The following is a 27,604-nucleotide window of genomic DNA, read 5'->3' on the forward strand; positions in this document are numbered from 1 at the left end:
GAAGTGTAACACAACTACATAATGTAAAAGAATATACAAATACATTTGAGGTACAATAGATTCTTAGAAAGAACCAGAAAAATGAACCAACCTTCATTCTTTTTGCACTCAACTGTATATGTTGACTGCTCAAGGAAAATGGTTGAGTTCAATTGGAACATTTTGGAAATTTTTTCACTGGGTGAAGCTGAGGGTGTACTAAGAACCCTTACTAATCTATTTACAATACAGAAGGTTTTTGTTGATGAAGTCAACCTCTAGTTGTAAAATAACATCTCAATTGCATCTACAGCTCAGCATGCAGTCGATATTTTTGGCAGCCAGTGTGAGATGGTACTCTTTCCCTTCTTTACAAGGTTATTTTTTCTCTATGCAAGTACTTACCTCTCTCTCAGCTTCTTGGTGAAGTGCATGTGATTTTAATCCACACACATTAGGAGCCATCATGGTGCCCAGATGCACTCACTCCTTGAGGGCATATAGAAATCTGCAAGCCACTTGCGGTCACTTGCAGACCGCCTGTTTGCAGGTGACCACAAGTGTCTTGCAGATAATCAAAAGGGATCGCAGGTATCGCAGGTGTCACACAGATAGATAGTCTACTACAACATAGTATTTAGTAAATTTAAACTAAAGAAATGTAATCTTCACTTGAGAACTTCAAATGTGCACCACTGCTATGCTCGGATACGAGTCCAGAATACAGTGTTCAAATGTCTACACAAGAGTTTTGTTCGTATTTACTCATGCCTACTCGCAAGTTGACCGCAGGTGGCTCGCAAACATCCATTTTGTGTGCAGATGCTTGCAAGTGTGTCTCGCATTGGTCTCGCAGGTGTATCACAAGTGATGCGCAAGTTGCACGCAAGTGTATGCAAGTCTCGCAATGGATACTAACTCTCGCAAGTGTATCTTAAATGTGTTGCAGGTGTGTCGCAGATGAATCTCAAGTGTACCGCAAGCTGAACGCAAGTGTATTGCAGGTGGAATGTTGATTGGATGCAGGACATCTTTCGTCAGTATAATTTATGAATCCCATGGATGAAATGGTTTTGAAATTAGTGAATGTGGGGGAAATGTCACTGAAATACATTGTGAACATGAGGGAAATGACAGTGATATATATTATGAGTGTCCCAAGAATTTCCTTCAAATCCGCTGACACCGGTCTAATCGAGGAAATTGGGGGAAACACCAAAGGTCCGGAATCCAGGTTTTCCAGTGGGGAAGTAGGGAAATAAGGGGAGATTTTTGTCGATTTCCAAAGTTGGTTTTCCCCAATGTCCCTCGTTTGGTGGGGAATCAAGTTGGGATGGGAAGAAGAGAGTGAGTCTGAATGAGAGGTGAGACTCCATCACTCGACAATGGCAGACATTGGCTATTAAGTCCCGAAGTCTCTGGAAAAAAACTCAACCACAGTCAGGTCCAATAAAGAAGGAAAATAATGGTAAGAAGCCAGTGGCTGACTAGTCATAGCCTCAGACACTTCGTTACTTGTACCTTTCTGCAAAAAAATGGTTTTAGTACAGACCTATAGGTACAAACCAACAAGTCCCAAAGAATCAGAGAGATTCGTATATGTTAAACTAGAAGGATAATTAAAATATAAAGAAATATGTTGGAAATATGAAATCTCAGTGAGGTGCACTGATGCTCGCAGATGCCCGCAGATACTCAGCTTACTAGGTTTAATTTGCATGCAACTGGCTTGGTCTGCATGCAGGTGACCGCAGATACTTCTTTTCGGTTCGCAACTGGCACGCAACCTGTGTCCGCAGATGGCATGCAGATTTTCCTGTGCCCACTCCTTGAGCTCAATAACCAACGCTGAACGACAGGACCCCTGAAATCTCACCTAGATGCCTCATCCTTGGTGGTGAAGATTTTCCCACGAATTTTGGGTTCATCTGTGCATCATTTGGATGGTTGGGTGTCCTTTTTGGGAAAAAAATCTGATGAAAAAGGCCAATTTTTGTCTGAATTCCGCCCAAAAGTGAATTTTCTATCTCGACAGTAAAATGGACCCTGAGGGCACATTTCTCAGTCTTTTTCTCCAAAACTCCGCCTATGGCTTCCTTTCATATATGCGCTCATCTTTCATTGGCGTGCCAACACAATTTTATGTTAAAGTAGTCCACCAGTGTGCCATCTTTGCTCAAAATGGCCTAAATAAGCTCAGGTCAGGCATTTTAGTGAACTTTCAGGGGTCCTTGAACGACGCTTGGAGGTCTTGTGCCATTCTCGCTGACCCCGCGAAACCGGCCACATGGCTTCCCCAGACCTCCCCTAAGGCCCTAATACATCCTCATTTGATGGTTGTTGGAATTCACGCCGTAATTCCGGCTTAGCGTAGCCGCTCATCGGCTCATCCGCGACCTCCATAAATGTCAGACACTTGATGGTACGGGACAAATTGCAGAACCACCAATGCAAACCCCCATCCCACTCACTCAGAAAGCCGCCGTTCTAGAGGATTATGACAAGGACATTGTGATCAAAATTGATCACCCCGTGGTTCAGCCCTCCGAGCTCAAGCCCAATGAATGCCTAATCAAGCTCGAATACTCAGGCGTCTGCCACTCCGACTTGCACATCAGGAAGGCAGATTGGTCCAGGAAGTCTATACTACCTCTTGTTGGTGGACATGAAGGTATTGGCCGCATTGTGGCAATTGGTGACCATAGTCACGCGGGCGGCGCGAAGATTGGCGATAGGGTTGGGGTGAAATGGATAGGTGGGGTATGTGGGAGGTGTGTCCAACATTCGAGCGTTTCAATCTTTCACGAAAGCCGACTGCCCGCTCTTTCATTAGGTGTGAGATGTGCCGCAAAGGACATGAATCTTGTGAGCCAAATCCAGTGTCCATGTTTACCCACAGTGGATTGTTATTCTTTACTCGTAGCCTGCCTTGTAAGTTTCCAAACTTCGCATGGATTCCAGTTGCATGGAACATTCCAAGAATACGTCGTAAGTTTATATCATCCTTTTCTATGACGCCTAAAGTTGATTACTTTCCAGGTATCTTTCGTCGATTATGTCACTCCAATTCCTGAGGGACTGGACGGTGCTTCTGGTACTCCCATTCTTTGCGCGGTATGTTTCAAACATACCAATCAATCTCACTGGATCCCAATTGAAGAGGGGTAGGGTATGACGGTCTACAAAGCTTTGAAGCAGTCGAAATGCAGCATTGGCCAATGGGTCGCCATATCCGGTGCGGGAGGAGGCTTGGGTCATTTGGGTAAACTCGATTGATTCTTCCATGCCTGTAATATGACTGACCGAGCTACCCTAAAGCTGTTCAGTATGCCGCTGCTATGGGTCTGCGAGTTCTCGCCATCGGTCAATTTTTCTTTCTTCAAATACTGCACCAAAATTTAACCCCAGTTTCGATATAGACACTGGCGAGGCCAAGAGGGAAATGGTCCTCAAACTAGGCGCAGAGAAATGGGTTGATTTCAAGGAGAGTGAAGACCTTATCAAGGATGTAAAGGCCGCAACGGATGGTGGTCCCCAGGCGGCAATTATTGCAGCAGGAGATGTGCGTCGTTATCTTCCCGCTCTACTCATCAAGGATATTTACGCCGACGTAATTGATTTAGGCACGGCCTTTCAATCAAGCCATAATGTATCTGCGCTCAACTGGCATACTCGTTGCTGTCGGAATGCCTGCAGGAGCTGGCCTCTTGAACGTGCCCGTCCCTCTACTAGTCGCCAAGGTGCAGTAAATCAACTTGTACGCGAATACGGCAACTTAAAATATTACAGAGCTTGACAATTGTAGGCTCGGCTATTGGGTGAGAAGACAGACAAAGTTGGTGTGCGTTACGCTCACACGTGGTCAAATTATTCAGGAGCCAGCAGGATGCTGCGGAAGCCCTCGAAATTGCAGCGCTCGGAAAGGTTAAATGTCAATATGAAGTCAGGAAGTTGGAAGACATCAATCAGTGAGCCTGCTCCCGATTTTACTGCTGCCACGGTGTTGAAGTACTGATGATATCTACTTCCCAGAATTTTCTCAGATTTGGAAGAAGGAAAGGTGGCAGGAAGGATTGTCATTAAGCTGTAAATTGTCGTTGTATTCTCACCGAGCTATAGTACGAAACTCAGGGGCTGGTCTATTTCTGGGTTGACTCTCCTTTGAATTTGGCATGAGTCTCGACACCAGCCGTTATTGGGATCGTATCACTCATCTATGGGTTCAATTACCTGCCTTATCCTGACCCAATCCGGACTCATCCATTAAACTCCCCTCCGTCCACCCCCTAGTATTTAACATAGTGAATTGAACCCGTTAGAGACTGGTTCGAGTCTAGGCATGACTACAGACCAATGGATTCCGTATCTTTACGACATTTAAGTTCACATATCTCGACCGATAGGCGCGCGATCGGACGGATATTCCCGGCAGGGATACACATCGTTAAGCTTATCCAGCTCTTCTATTGAATTTTGACATTACCAGCTCTGACAGCAGGCTGTAAGGAGAACCTCGGAATCCTGTGTACAGAAGACGACGACCCCAAGAAATTATTCCAGGTGATACATACCTGTTGATATTTTGTCCTAGAACACCGGTGGTCAGAAACGGATGATGAAATAAAAACCCTTGACCGCCTGAGCCTTCCTGGTTTACAGGTAGACGATGTTTGCTGACGGATATTCTTCCCCAGGGACAGTGACCCAAAGGAAAAGAATAAACAGCGACACCGCTGACGGCGGGGGACTCGGATCGCAAGAGTTCGTTAAAATAGATTAATTACATGGCGTCATCAACTGAATTGCAGGCCAACGTCGTCCACGGTGCGTTACACATTCTAATTGAAACACAATAACATGAACGGAATCTAAAGATCACCCTCGACACGCAAACGTGGGTTGGTATAAGGAGGTATAGATAAGGAGATGATATGTCAAAAGGTCCGGTGAAAACCAAGAAATACCCTATGGAGTGCCCTTTACGTGGTCGGCCTGGCGGAGCCACCCACAATGTCGCTCTCAAGGTCTATCACCGCGTCGTTAGGTTCATAAGCGGACAACCGTCTTCGTGGAGGGTTTCTCTCGCTAGGGTTCGTCTGAATTTGGGAGTCATCATCATCCACGTTCTCTTCTACGGAAATTGACGAGGGGGAAACCTCAGACGGCACATCGGCGTCTGTGACGCGTCGAGGCTGCCTTGGCGTATGTTCCAGAATTTTATCTGGTACCTAGAGTACAAAAAAAGTGTAAGGTCTGGACCATTATTTCTGCCAAAATAACTCACGGGTAAGCGCACGAGGTACGAGAGCAATGTTGAAACAGCGGCAAATAAAAAGACAGATTTCAGGCTGACCCCATAGGAGTCATTCGCGATCTTTTGAAGGTCTGGAGTTAGGGTATCTACGAAGCGGAACGACTGTCGAATTCTCCTGATAAGCTAAGGGGAAAAGTATTGGTAAGATGCGACGGCATATTGATTTCACACTTGGCACCTACGTCCTCTGAGTCAGGTGTATGGATCTGTCTCCGCAACTGGGTCTCGAGATTTGATTGAAAAATTGCCGAAGAGATGGCCACGCCACCAACTTGACCTATCGATAGATACCGTTCAATACAGGAGATAAGATGAGAATGTTCTTTGTCTTACCAACACCCCGGAAGAGTTGGGAAAATCCGGTACCTACTGCCATCTGATTTTCTAGAGTAGCGTAATGTTATGTTTCTGTGAAGTGTAAATGATGCTGATGAATTACCAGGTATGTGTACGAGAAGCGCGACTTGAAAGTAGGCTTATCAATACGCCAGGATATTGAATTACTGAATAATGTACTCAGCATCGTTTGCAGGACAACGCCGTTACCGAATCCGAGGGGCATCTGTTGATCAAAGTGCTCTTCACAAAAGAAAAGACATAAAAGCTTCATCTAGGCTCACAATGCTAAACCATGATTGAATAGGGCCGGAATCCTTGTGTATGAGGTATATAAGGCACGCTCCTAAGAATGGGAACGCTCCAAAAATCAGGTTAATCATCTTGTATCTTCCCGTCGCATGCATCATCAGTCCAGCAAAAAGGGAGCCCATGGACATAGAAATACTGTTCGGGAGAAGGTGTAATCCTGTGACTCGTCAGACCATTGATGACTTCAGTGATCTCGGGGTGGACACACCAGCGACGGATGCCTTGGTCTTCATGACCGTTTGAAACCACATAGGAAAGTAGTACATTACGGTAAAGTTGCACAGCGCCACCAGAAAGTTCGACATTCCAATGAGAACTGGAATCTTTTGTTTGAGGAGGTGTGGTGCCAAAACGGGTTCTGGCGCCACAAAAAATTCCAATAGAACAAAGGCGAAAGCAAATATCGCAGATGACGCGAGACAGCCTATCACATATGGGTGCGACCACTATATACAGGACCATCACTATATTAGCATAGACAATTTCATGGAAAAAAATCTCACAGGCAGTGACGCATTATATTTGGCACTCAAAAATAAGAGGAGCGCCCCAACCTAATCCCGAGAAATATTATGTCGCCATTAGGATAGAATTAAAATAGCATACCGTCATGAGAAGAGAAAAACTTCCGCCGTAATCAATCCGTTTCAGGACCTCCTTTGCAGTTTTGCCTTTACCCTGCAAAGAATACTTGACCGCCGTTAAGAGGCATGAAAGGAAACAAACTTACCTCGGTAACGTAGTCCAGATTGTATGAAGTGAGAATGTAGGAAATTAGAAACAAAGGCATCTGGATTAAAAATGCCCATCTCCAACCTAGCCTGTTAGAGGGAACATCAACGAGTCAGATTCTAAATGTTGGATGCCGTAAAAAATACCGACCAGTCGGTGATAATGCCACCAAGAGGGCCGCCGAAACCTAATCCGAGCTGATACACAACAATGAAGAAAAGTAGCAGGGGTGGGTCGAATATTACTTACTCCATTAAATATACTTTGGACGCCTTGAGTCAAACCACGGCTCTAAAGTCTCGACTTGAACAGCCACTACTTGCCATATTTCCTAAAACGTGCTTACCCGCATGCTGTACATGTCACCGACAATGATCCTGACCTTCCGTTGAGCACGGAAAAATGTTTTAGAAACAAAGTACTTACGACGATGTCGTAAATAAGCCTCCGCCCCCCATCCCAGCGAGCTTGGGGTTACAATCTTGACAAAAAATAACTCAAAAGAGAGAGGAACGCACAAATCTTGCGGCAATTAACATATACATGTTCGTCGACAAACCACACATGAGCACCCCGAGACCACAAAACAGCAAAGCAGTTTGATTGGCCCCCCTTCGACCCAAGACATTTGATAGACGTCCGTACAGAGGAGTAAACGTGCATGTGGCCAAGAGATATCTGCGAATGCTTCAATATTGGGACTGGAGATCAGAATAAGTGTCGCCCACGATGTGCCTAGCCAACTTGCTTGATTGGATTTCTTGAATTCCGATGATATCGAAGGGATCACTGCAAGAGTTCAAAATCAGAAAAAAAGTACTCAGGTACGGGAATAGAACAAAGTACTTGTGGGCACAAGAGTCTCTATTTTGAGAGGATAATCAAATTACCTTCCAAACTCGGTGAGATGAAATAAACGTACGATTCAAGGCCTTCAAACAAAACAATGAGAGAGCTAGAACCACGACGTAACCCCACCCACTTACCGAAACGAAAGTTGCTGTCCATATTCCCGCCAAGATGCCATACCGAGTAGACCTTGAGAGCTCAAGAGGACCTATGCGTGTCTTTTCTATCTTTCCCTTCGTCCTACTCTCGTCCGCCAGAATTGTGGCTTGAAGAAGAGGATCACGTTCTGTAGCATCGCGTGACATGTGATGAAAGCCAACTTCAATTTGCAATCGTGTACGTCGGGTGATTGCGTCGTATATCCCTGCACTTTCGACCACGATTACAGAGACCTGTCGGCAGTAGAGGGGGAGGCGTAAGAGTCAGAGATGTGTTGGCGGAACACAGCACTGAGAAAGCCATTTGCACCCCATATTCGGATAGAGCTCCGGTGAGATGATCTGCTTATATAAGAGGGTCTTCGCTAGGAAATTGATGTATTTATATCTCCGAAAAAAGATTCCAATGGCCTTTCAAATTTCTCCAATGGTCGCGCAAGTCGTTAGATCCAGACAACTGAAGCCCGTAAAATTTCTATCTCGCTGGCGAAATGGCTCACACAAGTCTGCTGTTCCGATGATTCTTTGACCCAATTAAGTAGTCTTTTTTGAGAGATCAAACTTGGATCAAACGCACTTTCTCCACCCAAATTAATAGCCAATAACGCTTAAAGTTCGATAAGGTACGGAAAGGGGGCCGACCCTTTCACCCTATTCTACTAATACTTACCGCCGTTACGGTATCGGGACCTGAAACGATGAGTACCCCGATTATTCAGGTGCGTCGCAGAAACAATTTACCACAAGCGCGTTTAGCGCTTCAATTCGAATTATCCGTCGTAGAAGCGATTCACTGTTCCTGTTATTTCCAAGCGACGTTGCATGTATATTCACACTTCACGATTCCAGTTAGCAATGTGATGAATTGGAGTGACTGAAAATTTATGGCGCCTGTTATCTCCTCTTTACGTGTGTTTCTTGTGACCTATTTTGAGTAGTACTTGACAGAGAAGAAAGATTTTTTTGACGTAGAAGAGACGACCGCTTCTTTCAGAATCTCCGAGAATCTTGCGCATTACGGTGTTCTCCGAAGAAATGGATATTCCTCACTTGTCTATGTCACAAACTGAGAACATTCAAAAATCCAGGCTTGACTTCGAGGCTTGAAAAGTTAATTCCTTGCCTAAACAACGGAGAGGAAGTCATTCCAAATAAAAATATGAAATACTGCCAACTCATTGAGAAATTTCTGATCGATGCTTGTGGGGGACCTGAGGCGGTCTACATGTTGCGCCCAGAGTGGTGACAAATCATCTCCGCGACAGCTTCTATTCCTTTTGAAGATGGGGAAGATCCAAATTATTAATTAACCTCGACGGTGATATCCGTCTCTCGGGCTGACACCCGTCTATGTCAGAGACCTCATGTGAATTCAGCAACAATATCATTAAGACGCAGTCTTGGGCACCCCAATTCTTTAGGTCTTATCCGGAACCTCCGTTGGGCACCTTAATAGCGACTTTGCGTCGTTTACTTCTGTCTCGTGGTCTTCCGGTATGGTAGATAATCTCCAATCTGACTTCAAGGGTAGCAAATTGATCTCAGCGGCACCAGGATCGTGCGTCGTTGACCCTAGAAATTACATGTAGGTGTCTGATGTATATTGTAAGCTTCCTTCCAGTAAAGTTGGGAAGGGGGTTAACAGCAATCGAGTCAACTTGGGGTAAGGGCCGTTGAGGTTAACGTGGAGGTTTAATTTATCAAGACAATGCCAGAAACGTGTTCAGAAAAAGGTCTTCAATACTCATGCACATCAGGTTAAATCAAAAGTCCTTGCTTCTTTTTTTGGACGAGGTGGTACAGGGAATATAAATAATGAAAATGTGCCTTCTACGGTCCGGAACCAAAGACAGGCAATGACTTTTTCAACGGCAACGCGTGCATTTCGGACACAACTTGTTAATGTTGGGCGCTGTGAACCCCGAAAAGATGAGTTATGCCACACGGCTAACCTTCGGAGCATGACGTACTGTACTGTTCCGGGAACTGACGACTTTAGGAGTGACAGTGGAATGATATTGTCGGCAAATTGACGATCGAGAGATAAAAAAAGAACGAAAAGATAAACATCAGGTGGAGTAATTGAAGGGTAGTATCACTGGAGTGAGCACGCACAATTGCCAGCATGTTTTGATACAATCTGGCGGGGTGCAGGTCGGCAGGTGGTTTGGACTGAATTTACAGTTGGCGCTGTCGCAGAAGACCTTTATGCGAGAGATGAGACGTTGGGAAGTCAACTTGCAATATGACGAACTAACCATCTCTTCTGGCTATTATAATAATGAAATTCCAATTTGAACAGACATGAACATCACTTACTTGAGTTTCTTTGTGTCCGCATTGGAGATAGTGGTTGCAAACGCTGAGAAACGAAAATAAGTGAATCAGGTGGATGCAAGACACAAAAAATACAAACTGGCGCCAGCGGCACATAGTCCAAGTTGGCGACGATGAAAGTGTAAAGGCAAGGTGGCTTTTGAGTGAGCCAAGTTGGCGCACATTAGACGATGCTTTTATACCAAAGCGGGAGTAGATATCAAAGAAGAATGGCAGCCTTCCCTACGAATTCGATTATTTTCGTATTGCCATGCCGGAATCTGTCTTGCGGCGCGTGGAACGGGGATAACTTGCCCAGCCACGAAAAATAATGCGTTCCTGATTGTGTTCTGCGACAACGTTCTAGAATTGGAGTAATGACAGTGTAGACAGATGCTCAGGTTTCCGGGAGTTCATGATCTTCGTTACCTTTTCTGAAGATGACTTGTAGGTCAGTGAGAGAGGTTGGGCAATTATATTCGTCACTAACATACCTGTTGCTTTCAATTCAAAAATGGGTATATTGCAATAGCACTTGGGAGTATCTTGCCACTTGCGATAGAGTACATGCTTCCTCCTGGGCGTATCGGGGTCGCGAAAACGAGTCTGCGTGAACGCTTCCCCCGCCTGTAAAATATTCTGACTCCTAGCCTATTAACTCGGATGACGGCGCGATTCGAAGATCAATGCGCAATATTGAAGGAAAATTGAGAAGCCGAAAGGTAAAGATTTGTAACACGAACAAACAAGCTTTGTATCCATCATCTCGTGAGCGAGTCACCTTTCCTTGATTCCTTGACAAAACTGTTCACACAAATGGAACGAAAGCAAATGGGCGGTCCACTGGCGCCTAAAGCGGCTCCAGCAAGACGGAAAAAAGGAAAACATTTCCTGGCAAAGAACGTCAGTCTAAGCGCCGTGACTGCCCTCATTCGGCATTGAACCTTCTTTGCCCTTCATAGGAGGCTCTGGAATTGGCAGCGTCAATAGCGGGAGCGCAGGAACAAAAGGCACTAAGAAAGGCTGAGAAACATCACCAGGCCCAGGTGAGTCACACCACTTTTAGGGCTATGTGTAAAAGCTAATCATCCACGCGGTTTCTTCTTGTTAGCCTCACCACCGGAATACAGATGATGAAAAACCACGTTTATCGAATTCGAAACTCAAGATCGTGCGTTGTCTATTGCCCTGGTGTCATGCCGTAGGAGGGGCGCTCATCATCAGACGTTCTTTTATCAATCCAGAAAGAAACTAAGGCCCTGCTCGCAGCTCAGCGGGCTCGATCTAAAAAGGACAAGGCTAAAAAACGAAAACGGCGTTCACAGGATGCCACCTTCCCGCCTGATGACAACGATGGTCACGCGCGCGTTGGGCTCCTCTCTGCCACAACCAAACCTGCCCGGAAAAAAGTCTCATTTGCGTAATAAAACGGCGAGTTACACTGGAACCTGGAATATGGCTAAATGGCTGAATAAAATGCAAAATTCACCCACAGACATTGTTTTACATTTTGGCCTGATGATATGTCCAGGCAATGTTTAAAGAGACCGCGATGACGGGGAAAGTCAGGACGACAATCTCATCGGCTTTTCAACGCTTGTCAAGCGTGGGCTACGATCATGTTCGCGGCGGCATAATCTTATGGCCGAAGTGGCATTAATTGGTGAATCGAGGGTGGTCACTAAAATTTTCTTTCACTTTCGGAGATGGGTGACAGTTACCTATAGCTTGATGGAAACCCCAGATCCGTTCAGCCTGCCTTGAGCCAATAGTTTTGCGCGGCTACAGCAATTGGGCTAATATCCAATTTACGGGGTGACGGCAGCCATTTTAAGCTACAGCATATGACACTTTCTTGTTCTTGTGCAACCTCCACAGGGGCAGGGTACATATGTTACAGCTCGAGGCTAGCTTGTTCTGAATTCCACAGCAGTTACGTGAAAGGCATAACATGATCTACCGCACTGCACGAGTTCTTAGAAACAATTTGAATCCAACTCCGCAGCACTCCACAGACAATTGAACTGTACGTTCCTTAAATCTCACGGCATTGGAGGTGAGGTTTCTTTACACTTTCTCGAAAACAAACAAATTCAAGCCGCCACAGGCGCGCTCAAGGTACTGTCAGCAGCCGCGTAGTTGGCGTGGTAGAAATACGAAGAAAACTATGCAGTTCCTCCGGAGACTCCCTTCATCATCAAATTAATTATGAGTTCTAAACCGCTATGTGCCATAGGTCAACAAAAAAGTAGTAATGAGGAGCGGTATATGCGTAGCGCAAAGGGTGACATGTGGCATGGGAGCTACTGGGACGAGATTATATGATGCACACAGTTACCTTGGCGGTGGCGACACTGTTTTGTTGTTTTGTGCGATCCGCCGGTGAATCAATAGACTTGCACTTATCACTGCCCGACCCACATGGGAGCTCATCCCGATCCCGAGTTGACGTTGACGTCAACCGTCAACGTAATTTTAGGTGGACTGGCGTAAACCCGATAAACCGAACGTGGCCCCGTACTGACTCGGATGCGCCGAAATCACTTGAAACACACTGTTAAAGCGCTGATGTCGTCCCTGGCAGGCACGATAGCAAAAATTAGCGTTGGGAAATAAGTACTTCGTTATCAATTGGCCCACCGAAACAAAGCTGTCCGTGGAAGCGACGTATTGAGCAGCGCGGCCGTTAGGTCTTGGTCTGGGTCGAATGCGGGATGGCAAATACCGGCACCAATTTGGAAAGAAGATCGTCGTCACGTTTCCAAATTCAACGTTTTCTTCCTGGAAGGTCGACTCCGAAGATGGCTGACGTCGCGACAAAACCAGGTACCACGACTGGCTGACGAAGAAACAACGTATCGTCGCGTGCTCGGACCCATGAGCTCGACTGCTTCTTCATTGTAAAAGGCTCGCCCATGATCCTGTGGACCGCAAGATGGGGAAATCCCCCACTTTAATCAGTGAGATCGAGGTGATCACCGGCTTTGCTGTGCTATATGGTGGTTCACTGGCGGGGCCCAACGCGATGCAATTTACGGACTAGCAAAAAAAAATTACAAAAAATGTGCTATTGCCAGTAGTTGAACCGCACACCTCTTCAAGCCGCAAGCCCTGTGCACAGTTCCCCGGAAGACTTCATTGCCATCGTCCAAAAATAAATAGCAACCTCTGTGGTGCATGTGGGTCAGCTAAGGCTCGCCATGGAGAGAATTGAAGTGAAAGTCGTATTCGTGGCAGGAAGGTACCATATGGGAGTTGCTGGGACAAGATTGTATTATGTAGACATCTACCTTGGCGGCAGCAGCAGTTTGTTGAGAAAGTGGCCCCCTATGCACAAGTACCGCGGTCACTAGTCGTCAAAGAACACGACTGTAGCGCTAATGTTGTCCCTGAGAAGCGCAGTATTTCGAAAATTAGCCCCAGGATTTCACGTTACCAGTTGACCTACCGAAACAAAGCCGCCCGCGGAGGCGACATGCTGAGCAGAGCGGCTGTCAGATCTTGATCTGAGCCTCCGAGAGCGTTTCTTGCGAGATGAAGTCCAGCGTTATGGTCAACGCAGACGAACTGTTTCTTTGTTCGCCAGCGGCGGTACATAGTTGTACCATCGTCTGAGTCACCCTTAACCACCTTGGCCGACCTCCCAGCAACAGGTAAGTCCCTGGGATTGAGAAGTTCGGAGGATGATAACCTTTCCACAACATTGGTATCAGCGTTTATCATCCCGCGGTCGACCCAGACCCCCAGGAGGCCTACAATTTCTTCGTTCGTCAAGCTTTTCCAAAGTCCTGCGGACCCCAAGACGAGAAAATCCCCCGGCTTGATTGAGATCGAGGTGATCACTGGCTCTGCTGTGATATATGGTGGCTCTGCGGTGGTGGTGGGTAGGAACGGACGATCTCCAAGGTATTCTTCGTGCAACCGTTGCTGGATCTCACGCCCCCATTTAAGAGAAGCGACACCGAAAGCGCGGGATACGGGGTGGGGCAGCTTAGCTTGGGCGATGACGGAGGCATGAGGTGATGATGGCTGGATTGTCTGATCGGCGGTGAGGACGTGCACCTCATATGATTTGCTCCCATCTTTGTTTTTCAGGGGGCGGCCGAGAAGCGCCCGCGAATCGCCAGTGAGTGCTATTCGTAGCTGCTTAGCGGAGGAGTCGTAGAGGGAGAGTATTGCTGAGCAGCCGCTCAGCGCAACGGATTGTGGACGGATAGCATCTGCTTTCTTCCCAGAGGATAATGCCTCTTTCAAGGGGTCTTCTGTGAAGGCGGTGTCTATCGCCACGAAGTAACTCTTAATTATCCGATTGACGGCTTCTTCGTAAGGCTCTGTTGGATATGGGGAAGTCTCGACGTCGGTGAATTCAGTTTCGCTATTGGGTTTTACATATTCGTGGAGGTTGGTTGTGAGACCGTCGAGAACGGCGTTATTGATTATTTTACTTAGCTCGAGACTGATTCGACTGCCACTGAACCCGTTTGTGAGGGAGACGAGGGACCAGTTAGTTGACAGGGCGTCCTTCGTGAGACCCGACACCGACACAGATCTCAGCGCAACGAAATCTTCCGACCATGCTTTACTTGGGGGGTGTTGAGTGACATTTGTGTAGTTGAAGAACTTAAACTCACTTGGACAAGGTGAGCGAGTCTATCCGCGCAATACCTGTGTCTCCTTCGACTGTAGCACTGAATGCAGAAGCTTGTGGGTGCGTCCAGATCACATCCCTATTTTTTCCAAAAGGAAAAGGCTCAATTGCTGTACGCCTCCTCGAGGTTGTTTGAGAAACTCCAAGATAGGCGGAGTTTTCCTCCAAAGCGCCGTTATTATCCGCATGGGCAACTCCAGTGGTGTGGTATGTGGTTCCAAGAACACCGAGTGTAGTGAGGGTAGCTACAGAGGGCCTGAAGAGGGCCGAACCCCTCCAGAACAACCTCGCCATATGTTTTGTCGTCGAAGTCAGTGTGGACCCTCGTGACCCAATTTGGTAACCTTGGTTGGTCTCAACCACATTGTTCTCTCAGTGGCATGCTCTCAAATCTCCTTTCAGAATGACTACAAAACCCCCAAGCAAGGCTTACAGGCCTACAAAAACACTCTTCACACCCGTATTATATGGGTCATCTCAAGCCGGGCCAAGTTCAGCGGCGAAACAACCCGCAACTTCGAATTATCTGACTTCTCTATCGTGTACTCACATTGCGCTGGCACATACCGTGCAGGAGGTACCATCTTCTCGCTGCGGATCACCTGTGGACGGCGAAGAACCCCCGGTGGACAAAGAGAGCGAAGCCCGGGTCGAGGAACTGCGAAAGCGCGTGGTAGAGGCCCAGGAAGCTGCAGACTGGAACCCCACTGACGGGAATTGGGCTGCGCTCAGCCAAATCCTGCACATGAGTATCACTAGTGGGCGCTATCGCTGGATGGGGGCTCGCACCGACAGGGAATTGTCCGAGCCTGGAATAAATGCTGGAACTGAGTCAGAGTGGGCGGAATGGGAAAGGCGAAGAGCTGAAGAAGACCGGCTCAAGCGGAAGATCGAGAGTTGGAAGAAGACGGTCGATGTTGATCTTGTTGATCCTTCTCCTCCGGAGACTATCGAGTCTAAATCCATATCCCGAGAGTGTTTGACCCGTGTAGAGGGTGTCCAGTGCGTGGTTCAAGATAAGCCTGTCGACGTTGAACCAAAGAAGGATCTGAAGGCAGCCACCACTCAGGCAAAGCTTCATGATCCCTTGATGGCTCGGTCTGGCTTGGGTTTTTCTGTGGTAAAGCGAAACACCCAGGCCCTCGTAGGCAAGCCAAAGCCCACTCCCAGAAATCGCGATAGCGACAATGCTGCCCCACATGTAGAGGAATTGTCTAAACCCAAGGATCATAGCGCTGCACAAGAGCGGAACTTGCAGGAAGATGCAGGGAGCTTAAAGCAACCCAGCAAACCCAGCAAATCTGAAAACGCACAAAATGTGCACGTTCTTTCACATTCAAAGCTTGGTCAACCAGACGATTTGGAGGCATCTATTCCGCTCAAGAATCAACCTACTCGAACTGTACAGAGTATCGCAAACATCTCAGAAACAGTAAGCTTCTCCTTTCACCCTCATATCTGCCACTAGTTAATCGACCACAAGTCATTTCTCCCACCCTCCTTTCCCTCATCGCAAATGATTACATCGACCCCAAAGCGCGACCAAAACCCCGAACAATGTCGGCAGAAACCCGCACCCATTCCTTCTGCTCCTCCTTCAACTCCCCCTTCATCCATCACTCCGCGTACCTCCTCTCCACTCTTAAACAAATCAAAAGGCCAAACACGAACCTCCCAATCTCTCCCAGTGATACCCACCACTCTGACAGGTCCAAATGGACACCAAACACACAAACGACCTGTATCACCTACCTCCCCTATTGGGCGTCCTGCCAAAAAAGCACGGACTATGCCCGTGCTCCCCTCTTCTGACATTCCTGCGTCCAACGCAACCCCTCCAGAGTCCAGCAGTCCGATAGCACCCACCACCCCCAAATCCTCAGATAAAGACCGTATCATTCCTGATTCAAGTCCAGCAGCAGCAGCGGTAGGACTAACAACACCCAAACGCCGTCCCCTGCCCACACTCACCGAGCTTCTTGCCTCTTCGAAGAGAGGCAAGAAATCGGGGTCACCTAGCAGGAAACCGAAATCGCCTATGCGAGTTGCTGCAGAGCAACTCATGATCAAAGCTGATGTCCCCAATAACGATAACGATAACGATTCCAACCATGCCCAGGGCCACGCTCAGATAACCACAACCAGGATAACAGTAAAAGCAGGCCGGTTCCCATCTCCGCTTGATAATCCATTCATGCTGGACCCTTACGCGCTCAGTGCACACCATGACGAGCTAGAACCAGACGTGATAGCCTCTCCTACAAAATCACTATCATCCATCGCAGAATCTGATTCTGATCCGGAAGAGGAGGACGATGAGGACGGGGGTAATGGTGGAGGGTTTTCTTTTGATCCAGACGACGAGTTTGACCCTCCATTTCAGTCGACTCAGCAGGGTGGGAAGCAGCACAAGTTTGGTGGGTGGATGGGGTACAATTCCCAATTCGATGTTGATGGGCAAGTGAGCCAGGTTGATAAACTGCTGGAGAAGGACGTACAGGTGGATTATGATGGCTGGTTGAGGGATCCTAGTAATGAGCCGCCTGAGGTACAGTTGGATAGTAGTCCGTAGTGGTGTAGGAATACGTATATATGTATCATTTGCGCACAATTCATTGGTTTATGATTTTGGAGATACTTTCATATGATCTTGATAAATGAATAAATTCCAATTTCCTCCTACACAATCAATATCTAAATAATGTACATCGGGTACATACGCCTGCTTACAGGCTATCCGCTGCTATGTGGGTGGAGTGAGTATAGGTAATCGTATTTACACTTTCAAAAAAGTGATGAGGGGGTAATCTTCGTGTCGTTGTGTTGGTTGGTCGAGCGGCCAATTGTCTGTCATGAATGAATAAAGAAAGATCAAGAGAAAAGGAATCAAGAGACCGCCAGCCTGCGTGCATCGTTATCACACAGCCATACTATGCCTGCGCATATCCAGCTCCTGCGCATGTGCAGCATGCACATAGTCCTGCTTCGCACCACCACCAGCACTCCTCTTCGTCGCACTCTTCTTCCTCCCTTCCACATTAACATTCACCCACGAAGATCCACCTCTCTTCGAACCACCACCAGGAACATACTCCCCATCCGCTTCTGCACCATCACTCTCTCCAACCTCGTCATCGCTGTCAAAGTATATCTGCGGCTTTGACTTCTTCCTCCTCAGACTTACTCCAGTGCTCGTAGTCGAAGAGCCAGACGAGGATGCAGTCGTGCTCCCGCCCGCTCGAGGAGGCGGACCAGGAGAATACATGGCAGCTGCGGAGCCAGGACGCGAGGCTGGGAGTGGAAATAATTCTGGGTTGATGTATCCCCCGTTCATCGCTCGCAGTGGTAACATTGCCTCTGTCTTGGAAGAAGAAGGAAGGGGAAGAGGAAGAGGACGTGCACACTCAAGCGAGGAGCGTGCCTCGGTATCATTGTCTGCATCGTTGCCGTCTGCTGCTGGACGATACGCAGCCATCACAGCCGCAGCCGAAGACCTTTTCTTGCCCGCCGTCCTCGACGACCCTGAGCTGGTGGATTCCGAGGATCCGGGAATTGGATCTGGCTTGCGCATTTTCCTGTTTATTTGGAGGAAGGCGCTCAGGTCCCGGAAATGAACGAGATCAATGAAGACATACGTGTTCAGTTTGGGTTCGGCATAATTGACGCTTTTTCTTGTTCGTTTCTCTCGTCCAGCCGCAGTCGTCGCTGCGTCCACTTCAGAAGCCGGTGTAGGGCTGGATGATGCGCGTGGGGTGGGAAGAGATGGTGGAGAGCCGTTTTCTTCCAGGAACTGGCGGTTGTTGCTACTCTGGGCGCAGTCAGAGTCAGCTTGCTCAAAGACTGAATACAAATGTAAGCACATGGATGATATCAAATCGGATGAGAATCAGCACACCTTTATGGCCTATAGGTTGCAGAGCTGTCCTCGAATTAGTGACATCCATGAGCTTGAACTTGATCGCCTCCGCTGGGATGGCCACAACATCATCGTCCTCGCGAGCCCTCTTCCGCTCTCGCCGTCGAGTGGTATTGCTGTCTACAACAACAGCGTCTCGATCACTTTCCGCAGCCATATCTCGCTCCTTTGCTTTCCCCCGCTTCTTCTCCCTTTCGGGCGGCGGTGAAGAATCTGTCGTCACCTCCATGTCAACTGCCATCTCTTCCTCTTCCTCAGCTCGACCTGCCTCCAGCCGTATAGGAGACCCAAAGGCCGGACTTGCTGCGCGTGGTACTGACAGCGCGTCCGTTTTAACGGTCAACAAGCCACTCTGTCTTCGCATAGGCTTGCGTTTCGACCCAGTGGATACAACGCTCAGATCCAGATGTATTCTCGTGGACGTTGACGCTGGTGCTGGGGTGGGAAGCGGCGTTGGCGAAGTCACCCGCATGGGCAGTGGCAGCTTGGACGCTGAGAGGCGTGGCTTGGACTTGGACTTACGATGAGGTGGAGATACAGCTTTCGCTGCTTCATCGCGTTCGTCGGATGAAGAAGAGGAGGGCTCCTCTTCTTCAAAAATCCCCGGGACATTTGGAGTCCTGGCGATGCGTGTACCCTGTGTAGTGGGCGATGTAGGTGGTGGTGGTTGTGGCCTCTTGGTTACTCGCGGTGACGGAGGCGTAGGTGGTGTCGCGGGTGTCAATCCTATATTGAAAGTTTGACGAAGATAACTCAATTGTTTCGACAAGTTAAGGCTCTGCAAGACGGTGTCAGTTTTCTCAAACGCATCCGAACTAAAAGCAAACGTACGGCAGCCTCTGCATCGGCCATGACCTTTCGCGACTTTTCCCGCTCGCGCTTGAGCTGTGCTTCCAGGGCGATTTCTGACGCACGCAACTTGAGGTTCTCAACATACAATGTTGATATTTGGGCATTGAGCTCTTCGATTCGGACGCTCAGTGTTGAATTGAGTCTACAACTCCGATTAACCACCGTCATATATGGTCGAAAAGAACGCACTTTGTAATATGCTTGTTGGCGAGGAGGAATTTCTTCTTAACTGCATGCCACAGGTTAGCTCATGATCCGTGTGATACCCTTGGACACGTACAGTTCTCGAATTCGAAGAGGGCGTCGTTCTGCCTCGAGCCCAGAGAGGCGCGCGACTCTCTCCGACTGCTGCTCATCGTGCCACCCAGCGCCGACGAAAGTAAGAACGAAGAACAGCGAACACGAGCTCAGTGATGGAAACAACTTGGACGTCACGTGCACAGTCCATATGGTACCCCAGAACGCGTCCAGGTTAAAAACAATCCTTGCAGGGACCACAACTACGTGTATGCACATGTACATAAAAAAACTTGAACACCCCGGCACTCCATTCATTTCATTCGAGCTTAATACGTCGTTAAAAGCCATGCAGAGATGCACGAGGGGTAGAAATTAGAACATCGCCTTGGGTAAGGAGTGGCAAACATCAGGACAATGACCAAGAATGGAACTGCAGTACTCACCGCCGCGTTGGGTGGGCTGGCGCATCCTCCGATGCTATCGGCGAGCCGTCAGAAGAGACAAAGAGAGATTTACAAGACAATGCGTACATATGCATGGGCCAGGACGAGAAGAAAAACGTGTAACGCCCTGTTTCAGCACAAACTTCGGACAACTTCTCGAGGTCGAAGAATTCGCCTAAACGATCGTAAGGACAATGTAACTCCGAGATCTTATTGGCAAATACACCAACCGAGCGGCATACCCCACAAGCTGTTAATTCGTTGTTAATCACCTGAATTACACAAGGTTTGCTGATGAAGGGACTAACCCTAAAATAGTCTATACGAGCACGGCGGCGCCAATTCATTCATTTAGAACGGATCACCAGTTATACGCACGTACCTGATGTAGATATGTGGTTACTTCCGCAGGCCAGCTCTGGGTGATAAGTTCGTCAAATCCTCATCCACGACGGGCTGACGGTAACAATTGCGCACCTCCAAAGCGGGCTGATCAGAAGCAATAGCCGCAAAGTGGTTATTCCTAACCATCCACATCAGCAAGCCAGAATGTCACAAAAGGGAACAAAGAAAGACAAGTTACCACAAAAACTTCTTCATGCCCTCGCTTTGTTCAATCCCTGCGCTACCAAACAAAGCAAGTAGAAATACATTAGCACCAGATCTGAATCCCTTTGAGCCATACAAAAGGAAAACTCACAAAGTCTCCGGCCTGCCCGGCAGCGCATCCCTTTCCTCCCCAGTCACTTGATGATACTTCTGAATGAACCCTACCCTCAAGAGCAAGATATCCCCAGCCCTAAATTTCACGCCCTGCGCCTCGGCAACAGCCTCCAGCTCAGCCACGCTGATCCCATGCGTAGTCCACGGGTCGTACGGTAATGGCTTGCCTTCCTTCGTGTAGTATCGAACAAGGTCCAGAAGGACACCGCGTCCACAGATACCGTGCGTGGCCCAGTCTGTTTAAATGTTCAAGTGAGTAAGCTGAGCACTAGTCTAGGATTGACGTGGGGAATGCAGCGAGGCGAATGACGTACTCTGGACCCCCAGGTTCGTGTTCACAGGGTCGATCATATTCGGGTCGGGGAGGTGCAAAGGACCTACGGGGACGTCCGATGCTGAAACCCTACAAACACGAGTTGATACCCCAAACTGAATATGCAAATTGATACAAACCCTTGATAATACACCTTATGCTCAAGCACACCAAAATGCCTCATCCCATCCCACTGCGTCCCACTTTGCGTGTTCTAGGAAGGTGCAGAGAGGTCCCATCAGAGGCCACAACACCAAAAAGTATGAAGGGAAGAGGACGGACAACATGAATCTCGTCGTCCCGCAGCGGTAAATCTGCACCATGATTGGCGAGAGCGCACACCTCCGGACCTTTCCTCCCGAACATTGGCTGAAATCATAGGGGTGAGCCTCAACGTCAGGAGCATTGTACCCCGGACGAACCTTCTCCGGGAAATTGATAGGCCTGCAAGCAAAGGAGGGGGCTAACGTTAGCAGGGCGTTCACCCGTATTCAAAGATCAGAGGAACGCACCAATTCAACGAAACAGACCTCCCTGTCCTAAAGTTCGAACAGCCCATCAGCATCGTGTAACATATCACACAATACGCGAACATACTTGATCTCCTCAGCCGCAGCCTGCTGCACAACCTCGTCCGTCAAAAGGTTGACCGTCCCAAGTTGATCATCAGGGCCCCAAACACCCCACGCACACCCCGCAAAGTTCTTGTACTTGGGTAGTTCATCAAAAGTCGGTAACGCCATTATATCTTTCCTAACAATATCAGCAGCCTGAGCGTGTTCCTCAGTCGCAGAATCAAAAGCAGACGATGGTGAGGATGTTCTGATCCCAGAAGCAAGGTGGACCAATATCTCCCTGAGCCGTTTTGTAGCGGTCATCGCTCGTTCGTTGCCAAGCCCACACAAGTTTCAAAATCCGATTTGTTTGATATCCGGCCAAACGTTGTCCGAGTCGAATTCAACTGTCAGCGAACGCGCCTGGGTGTCGGTCCATTCTTCCTCGCTTATGGTCGTCCTCAAATACATCCTGGATAAAAGATACTTCGATATGATATCCCCACAAGGTAATAAGTGTAAGTTAACGGAACTTGAATTGTGTAGAATACTTGTGGTAGAAATACATAGCCTTGATGCATGATGTGCGAGGAAAAGAAGTTAGGTCGCATCAAGCAGATGATGCGAATACAAGACAAACTGCAAGCGGAGATGATCTGAGCCCCATCTCCTTCGAAAGCCACACCTTGAAACTCATCCACGAATGAAGGGGTGCGCAAGCGCCTCGCGAGGGGTGATCCTCCTGCTGGGGTCTAGCGAGAGACACTTATCCAGGAGGTCGATGAAAGACACGATCATCTTGTTTTCATCATCCTTCATCTTCACCGATGCAGGCGGCATCAATCGAGCCCGTAAATCCCGCGTCGGCTTTGAGATGTGTACCTTCTTTACGACATCCTAAGACATTTAGCCCGTCAGTTGACCATTCCTCCTGAGTCTCGATCGGCTACTTACATTCCCCGTTATCCGGTCTTTTTCGACGCTCTCAAACCCACCCATATCGTCAAAGTATGTGTCACCAAATGCAGCCTTTTTGATCACTTTGCTGTTGAAGCGCCCCTTGAGCTCCATCATAAGAAGTAACATCTGATTGTTAGATCGACCGGGAAAAAGGATTTTGCCCGTGTAGAGTTCATACAGTGTGCACCCAATCGACCAGATGTCGAGAGAGGGGTCGTAGGGAACGCCGAGGACTAGAGGGAAGATGTATGGTTAGCTCACATACTTTCACCTGAGAAACAGTTCACTCAACTGATCTCGGGAGCGCGATAGAATCTGCTGACGAGATAAGGGGTGACATCGTTCTCCGACGCATCAGAGGCTGACCCAAGGTCACACAACTTGAGTACCGTTTTGTTTTCATTGACCTAGAAAGGGGCTGTCAGGAGCAGTTTAAGCGGCCGACGAGGAGCATACCAAAATGTTATCAGGCTTTATGTCAGCGTGCATTATGTTTGCTTTCCGGAGCAAGCTCAAGGCCAAAAAAAGCTGGTGGGCATAAGCACGGACAGCGCGGATGTTAAGGCCAATGTCTTTTCCAAATCGCTTGACAACGTCGCGAAGGTTCATGCTAAATGGTGGGATCAGACCGGTACAAAGACAAATGGGCTAGGAAGGACGAACCTCATTGATTCAAACACCAGGCAAAGATGACCCCGATGCTCAAACGTACGCTCAAGTCGCACAATGTGCTTCTTATCATCCGGGTCAGCTTGCTTCAGCTTATTGAGAATCTGGACCTCCTTCAAGCCTGCTCGGTACCTAGGAAGAGATGAGAGAGGAATAGGGGGAACCCAATGTCAACTTACATTGACTCCTGGCATCGGATGATCTTGATGGCCACTTCCTTGCCAACCTCGCCCAACTCGCCTTGTAACACCCGGGCCCGGACGACGTTGGCGAACATGCCTTTGCCAAGAGAAGAGAATACTTGATAGCGGCCACCATCTAGCTGCTCACCCAAAATAACACTATAGTAGCCTTCGGGGTCCGCTGCAGAATCCAGGGTAGTAGTGATCAGCGCAGGTGCAATTGATTTTTTCTAGATGGCAGAAAATTGAAGTCAAAACTGCGACACAAGGAAGAAGTCAACTTACAACAACTTTCTTGACCTTCTTGGGCTTTTTCTCAGACGTCAATGCCGCGAACATGTCGTCGACATCATCTTCCTCCTCTTCCTCTTCAATGACTTCTATTTCCTCTTCCGTAGGCTCATTCTTTGGGATAGGCTCCTTGAATCGTTTGTGTTCATCTTCTCTACGATCTAGACTGGGGTCATAATCCGCGGCCGAAACTTGCTCTGCCCCCTCGCCTTCGCGGGGAACCTCTTCCTCTTGATCTTCATCTTTAGCTAGCTCAAAATCATGAGGAGTAGGTGAGGCAGACATAGACTCCCTTTTGCCTACGAGAAAGAACATTAGCATTTAGACAAGTGCATGATGAGATACTGACTGGATGCACCATTTGCCACCGCAGGCGGAGCAGCAATCATATCAATAGCACTGGGGGTCTGAGATACACGATCAGAAATTGAGGATGAAGTAGTAGGCGGCTGGACCGCACTGCTAGGCCCTGGGCTGGGGCTGACGCTGGTGGCAACGCTGGAAACGCCGGCATACTTGGCCAAGATAGCGAGGCGTTTTGCACGGCGAGCTGCAAGGACGTCTTCAACGGGTGGTGGAGATGGTGGTATATCTAGTTCCATTTCTGCTGGAAGCACCACGGGTGACTTCGGTACTGGCTCCGGTACCAGCTTCGCAAGTGGCTGGTCTTTGGATTCTGAGGGCGGAGGTGATATGCTTGGACGAGGAGATATCCTGTAAGCAAGCAAGTTAGCATACGTCAAGGCTAAACTCGATTTATGGTCTCACGATACTCACTCTCCTTCCTCCCTCTCCTCTTCAGGTTTGTGTTTGGGCTTGGGCGAGTATGCGCGGCTGGTGGTCCTGCGTAGTGGCGACCTGGATCGAGCATGACCCTCCCTACGTGGCTCACTGCGACGGTCGCGGTCTCTATCATGTCGCTCCCTATCCCTCCCTTGGTCTGTTGATCTGCGGTACTCTGGCTCCCGCCGTCTACGGCTATCGCTGAACTTCCGACTATCATGCCTGTCATATCGGCTAGGGCTGTCGCGCCTCTCCAAGCTATCCTTTGGTCCTGGCGGTGGTTTTCGCACCGGCGACTTCAGATATACGTCCCTCCAGTCCTTCGGCTCTTCCCTGTCCCTAGGCCTTTTGTGTAAACCATCATCTACGCCCTCCCAAGACCGCTTGTGTCCTGATGATATGTTAGTCATCTTTCGAAAATTAAAATTGGGTTTACGGGGCACCGCACGATAGAAGAAGAGAGGAAAGAGTGGGAGCTCGTCGTCGTCGACAGTGATGAAGGTTCTTTCCTTGTAGAGTCACAAAGTTACATCTCCGATGTTTGTGGGTGTTTAGAAAAGGCTCGTGCGGTGGCTGAGAGTGCGACCTCCAACTTTGCGGCCGGGACTTTCCAGTTGAATCGAGTTCGTCTTGCAATGAAAAAAATGGTGTGTTTGCTCCAAGCTCTACCTGTTGAGTTGCTGAATTACGCCCCCTTACCATTCGCTCCTATTTTCTTTCTAGTGACTGCCCTAACTTCTCCAAAGTTTGGTGTTCTGGTGTAAAATGTGCACAACATTGAAAAAGCAACTTTGGGCAGTATTTATATGGAACATTGTAGCCTTGACCCTTGGACCGTCGCCCTGGATACCCGCTATTTTGACTCAAAGGTTCCCGCGCCAATATTTGCCAGTGGCGTTCAAACGTCATTTAGACGGGTCGCAGCCTACAGGTGCATTTTATATAAAAGCCTACAACTTGCACAATTCCCCAGTCAACCTCTCTTTTTTTTTCCCACCCTCTGCACCTCATTCTCAGACCACATATCACCTCTTCTTGACAGAACTTCACTGTAACCACTTCACAGCCAAACATGCCACCTGTGAGTATTTTCTTCGACAAAGGGTCTCTAGCCTGACCAACCACCTTCAGAAAAAGGCCGCAGCGAAAGGAAAGAAACGCGCTCGGACCCCAGAACCTGACCCGACCAGGGAGGTTGTCGACGTGGATGCCGCCGGCGAGACACAGACCCAAGGACCCAACAAGCGCGTCAAAACGTCATCCCCGAAGGAAAATTGTGATTATCAGGCGTTTTTATCTGCATTTCGCCTCCTGACGCGTCGTTCATTCAGCCGAGCCCCTTGAAGGAACTACCGAAAAGTCTTCGGACTCCGTCAACGAGGTCGCTTCCGTAGTCCCGAAGGTATGTCGAATCTCAATTATCCTCCCGACCATTGACTCATCTCCTTCCAGCCCACGGCCTCGAACGCTATCGACAGGACCGCAGACCCCGAGATCAAGTTCACCGGCAAATTCGACTTATACGGAATGAAGCTTCCATTCCTGCACAAAGTCTACTTGCCTCCGGGCAGCAAAACTCCGAACCATGAAGAGCTCTACAAGACAATCTTGACGTACCAAGCCAAGAAAGACAACACCGCCCAAATCACCTTACCAGACGAACTTACCACCGGAGCGTCAGGCACCTTCAGGTCGTTCGTCCTCTGCGACCCAATGGAGGAGTTGCCATTCCCTATCAAGATTACGGGCATCAACAAGACGGAGGTCAAGTTCACTTCAAGCCAGATGGCGGAATCTGTTCACATTAGCAAGACGGTGCAGGGGCGGGGGGTGGCCGGAGATCTCGAACTCGATGAAAACAATTGCGGGGTCTCGTCCGCGTCAGGGGAAATCAAGATGAGGCCGCTTTGGAGCAAGCTGTACGCGGAGGGGAAGAATATGGAACTGTTTGAAGGCTTCTTCTCGTTTGATGTCTCGTATAGTGGGATGTATCGGAGGAAGGGACATGGAAGTGGTCGGAATGTTGAGATGGCGTTTTGGGCTGTTCGGGGGGTCGTTTAATTTTTGTTGAACCGTTGAGAGTATTGTCGGATAGAGTACTTACTGCTCGAAAGTTGCCAATCTTTCATTGGCAACTTTCGAGCAATATAATGGACCCGTTACTATACCTGAATTATTTACATTGCAAATTTGTCATGATGTTTGACCCGAGACGAACAGTTGTATCGGTAAGGGGACAGAGGGAAGAAACCTCTAAAGCCACTTTTCGGCTTGTTTCGAGTCGGACAACGTAACAATCATCTAGTTAGATATCGGAACTCAACTATGCGTCAGGTCGAAGATCAAGGGCAACTTTGACCCGTCTTATAATGGTGTTGCACAATCCTTGGTAAGTGTGATGACCAGTGACATGCCGTGACATAGCGTCACAGGGCCAATTTCTTGAGACATGGACTTTGTACCTTCCACAACACCAATCCAATATATTTTTTGCAGTGGGTTTGAGGGAATGATGTGATTGAATCCACTGAGAGTGTTTTTTATGTAGAAATTGTATTTATTGCTCCAAAAATGCGAAATCAGCTTGTTTTCCCTGCCAAATTTGGCACTCTGGAGAGATTGGACTATAACTTTACAACCACAACACGTATGGACATGGTTTGTAAGAGGATATTACTTAGAATTTGAATTCCAATCGATCTACGGATCCAGAATTTTTATTTGTGGCCCCTATGTCGAGATCACCCCTAAGAATGAGCACTTTAACATAGTTATGGGGTAGTAATTAAAATTATGGACCCGTAGGATTGAAGCCACATACTAATTGGTTATTTGGTCTCTGCAAATCTAAGCCAAAATCCTATCCATTGTGAAGCTGATAGCTCGAGTAGGCAACATTGGGTTAATAGATGTTGCATAGCCACCAAAATCAGACACATTGTAGATTTTTATGCCTTTGAATAGAGACTATCTATACAATTCCGGCGCATTTTTTTTCTTGTAAATCGGTGGAGAATTGACTGAGCTACATCAT

The 27,604-nt window shown here is 48.1% G+C and overlaps 11 protein-coding genes across 11 annotated transcripts; 4 read left to right on the forward strand and 7 right to left on the reverse strand.

The window, feature by feature from the left end:
• Positions 1-1,531: 1,531 nt before the first annotated feature.
• Positions 1,532-1,803, reverse strand: LACBIDRAFT_315436 (uncharacterized protein; the record flags this gene model as incomplete). The annotated part of the gene is made up of 1 exon (XM_001878348.1): positions 1,532-1,803. The coding sequence occupies exon 1, from the start codon at positions 1,697-1,699 to the stop codon at positions 1,532-1,534; it is 168 nt and encodes a 55-aa protein (XP_001878383.1). The 5' UTR covers positions 1,700-1,803.
• A 624-nt stretch (positions 1,804-2,427) lies between these two features.
• LACBIDRAFT_324584 (mannitol-1-phosphate dehydrogenase M1PDH1) lies at positions 2,428-4,069 on the forward strand (the record flags this gene model as incomplete). The annotated part of the gene is made up of 11 exons (XM_001877995.1): positions 2,428-2,750; positions 2,813-2,858; positions 2,941-2,967; positions 3,019-3,093; positions 3,148-3,241; positions 3,298-3,342; positions 3,399-3,541; positions 3,603-3,692; positions 3,769-3,797; positions 3,855-3,947; positions 4,012-4,069. The coding sequence occupies 11 exons, from the start codon at positions 2,428-2,430 to the stop codon at positions 4,067-4,069; spliced, it is 1,023 nt and encodes a 340-aa protein (XP_001878030.1).
• Positions 4,070-4,798: 729 nt separating this feature from the next.
• LACBIDRAFT_315438 (vacuolar amino acid permease) lies at positions 4,799-7,920 on the reverse strand. The gene is made up of 20 exons (XM_001878349.1): positions 7,660-7,920; positions 7,596-7,605; positions 7,520-7,537; positions 7,402-7,462; positions 7,192-7,351; positions 7,100-7,140; positions 7,020-7,050; positions 6,923-6,964; positions 6,824-6,870; positions 6,672-6,762; positions 6,548-6,619; positions 6,445-6,495; positions 6,150-6,387; positions 5,914-6,098; positions 5,810-5,855; positions 5,733-5,756; positions 5,627-5,677; positions 5,476-5,570; positions 5,264-5,416; positions 4,799-5,207 (listed from the first exon to the last, which is right to left on the reverse strand). The coding sequence occupies exons 1-20, from the start codon at positions 7,825-7,827 to the stop codon at positions 4,959-4,961; spliced, it is 1,833 nt and encodes a 610-aa protein (XP_001878384.1). The 5' UTR covers positions 7,828-7,920; the 3' UTR covers positions 4,799-4,958.
• A 1,177-nt stretch (positions 7,921-9,097) lies between these two features.
• Positions 9,098-10,113, reverse strand: LACBIDRAFT_324586 (uncharacterized protein; the record flags this gene model as incomplete). The annotated part of the gene is made up of 4 exons (XM_001878350.1): positions 9,098-9,252; positions 9,651-9,673; positions 9,796-9,950; positions 10,000-10,113. The coding sequence occupies 4 exons, from the start codon at positions 10,111-10,113 to the stop codon at positions 9,098-9,100; spliced, it is 447 nt and encodes a 148-aa protein (XP_001878385.1).
• A 699-nt stretch (positions 10,114-10,812) lies between these two features.
• LACBIDRAFT_324587 (uncharacterized protein) lies at positions 10,813-11,420 on the forward strand (the record flags this gene model as incomplete). Its single annotated transcript, XM_001877996.1, has 4 exons — positions 10,813-10,899; positions 10,959-11,042; positions 11,108-11,167; positions 11,241-11,420. 4 exons carry the CDS (start codon positions 10,813-10,815, stop codon positions 11,418-11,420), a joined length of 411 nt encoding a protein of 136 aa, XP_001878031.1.
• A 1,925-nt stretch (positions 11,421-13,345) lies between these two features.
• LACBIDRAFT_324588 (uncharacterized protein) lies at positions 13,346-14,938 on the reverse strand (the record flags this gene model as incomplete). The annotated part of the gene is made up of 3 exons (XM_001878351.1): positions 13,346-13,385; positions 13,445-14,578; positions 14,628-14,938. 3 exons carry the CDS (start codon positions 14,936-14,938, stop codon positions 13,346-13,348), a joined length of 1,485 nt encoding a protein of 494 aa, XP_001878386.1.
• Positions 14,939-15,389: 451 nt separating this feature from the next.
• On the forward strand, positions 15,390-17,278 carry LACBIDRAFT_293262 (uncharacterized protein; the record flags this gene model as incomplete). Its single annotated transcript, XM_001877997.1, has 3 exons — positions 15,390-16,076; positions 16,182-16,971; positions 17,028-17,278. The coding sequence occupies 3 exons, from the start codon at positions 15,390-15,392 to the stop codon at positions 17,096-17,098; spliced, it is 1,548 nt and encodes a 515-aa protein (XP_001878032.1). The 3' UTR covers positions 17,099-17,278.
• A 92-nt stretch (positions 17,279-17,370) lies between these two features.
• Positions 17,371-19,768, reverse strand: LACBIDRAFT_315442 (uncharacterized protein; the record flags this gene model as incomplete). Its single annotated transcript, XM_001878352.1, has 7 exons — positions 17,371-17,491; positions 17,581-18,219; positions 18,280-18,484; positions 18,540-19,338; positions 19,392-19,554; positions 19,602-19,641; positions 19,693-19,768. The coding sequence occupies 7 exons, from the start codon at positions 19,766-19,768 to the stop codon at positions 17,371-17,373; spliced, it is 2,043 nt and encodes a 680-aa protein (XP_001878387.1).
• Positions 19,769-20,024: 256 nt separating this feature from the next.
• LACBIDRAFT_315443 (uncharacterized protein) lies at positions 20,025-22,009 on the reverse strand (the record flags this gene model as incomplete). Its single annotated transcript, XM_001878353.1, has 13 exons — positions 20,025-20,036; positions 20,096-20,129; positions 20,183-20,414; positions 20,478-20,511; positions 20,573-20,618; positions 20,679-20,720; positions 20,796-21,054; positions 21,133-21,221; positions 21,272-21,345; positions 21,414-21,500; positions 21,554-21,575; positions 21,644-21,670; positions 21,729-22,009. The coding sequence occupies 13 exons, from the start codon at positions 22,007-22,009 to the stop codon at positions 20,025-20,027; spliced, it is 1,239 nt and encodes a 412-aa protein (XP_001878388.1).
• A 369-nt stretch (positions 22,010-22,378) lies between these two features.
• Positions 22,379-23,675, reverse strand: LACBIDRAFT_247842 (uncharacterized protein; the record flags this gene model as incomplete). Its single annotated transcript, XM_001878354.1, has 6 exons — positions 22,379-22,582; positions 22,640-22,878; positions 22,938-23,052; positions 23,102-23,255; positions 23,309-23,446; positions 23,494-23,675. Coding segments are annotated over 6 exons (1,032 nt in total), but the record flags the coding sequence as incomplete, so codon positions are not given.
• A 1,660-nt stretch (positions 23,676-25,335) lies between these two features.
• On the forward strand, positions 25,336-26,631 carry LACBIDRAFT_315445 (uncharacterized protein; the record flags this gene model as incomplete). Its single annotated transcript, XM_001877998.1, has 3 exons — positions 25,336-25,846; positions 25,902-25,972; positions 26,023-26,631. 3 exons carry the CDS (start codon positions 25,336-25,338, stop codon positions 26,629-26,631), a joined length of 1,191 nt encoding a protein of 396 aa, XP_001878033.1.
• Positions 26,632-27,604: the final 973 nt, after the last annotated feature.

This window comes from Laccaria bicolor, genomic scaffold, assembly GCF_000143565.1.
Source record: "Laccaria bicolor S238N-H82 LACBIscaffold_6 genomic scaffold, whole genome shotgun sequence".
Taxonomy (NCBI): Eukaryota; Fungi; Basidiomycota; class Agaricomycetes; order Agaricales; family Hydnangiaceae; genus Laccaria; species Laccaria bicolor.

What these genes read in the sequence shown, in the direction of transcription:
- LACBIDRAFT_315438 (XM_001878349.1), bottom strand. Translation starts at nt 7,827, where the DNA reads ATGTCACGCGATGCTACAGAACGTGATCCTCTTCTTCAAGCCACAATT. An exon ending in GGTGGCATTATCACCGACTG is followed by an intron (nt 6,763 to 6,823) that starts GTCGGTATTTTT and finishes TCCCTCTAACAG; the next exon opens with GCTAGGTTGGAGATGGGCAT. An exon ending in CGTACCTCGTGCGCTTACCC is followed by an intron (nt 5,208 to 5,263) that starts GTGAGTTATTTT and finishes TTTGTACTCTAG; the next exon opens with GTACCAGATAAAATTCTGGA.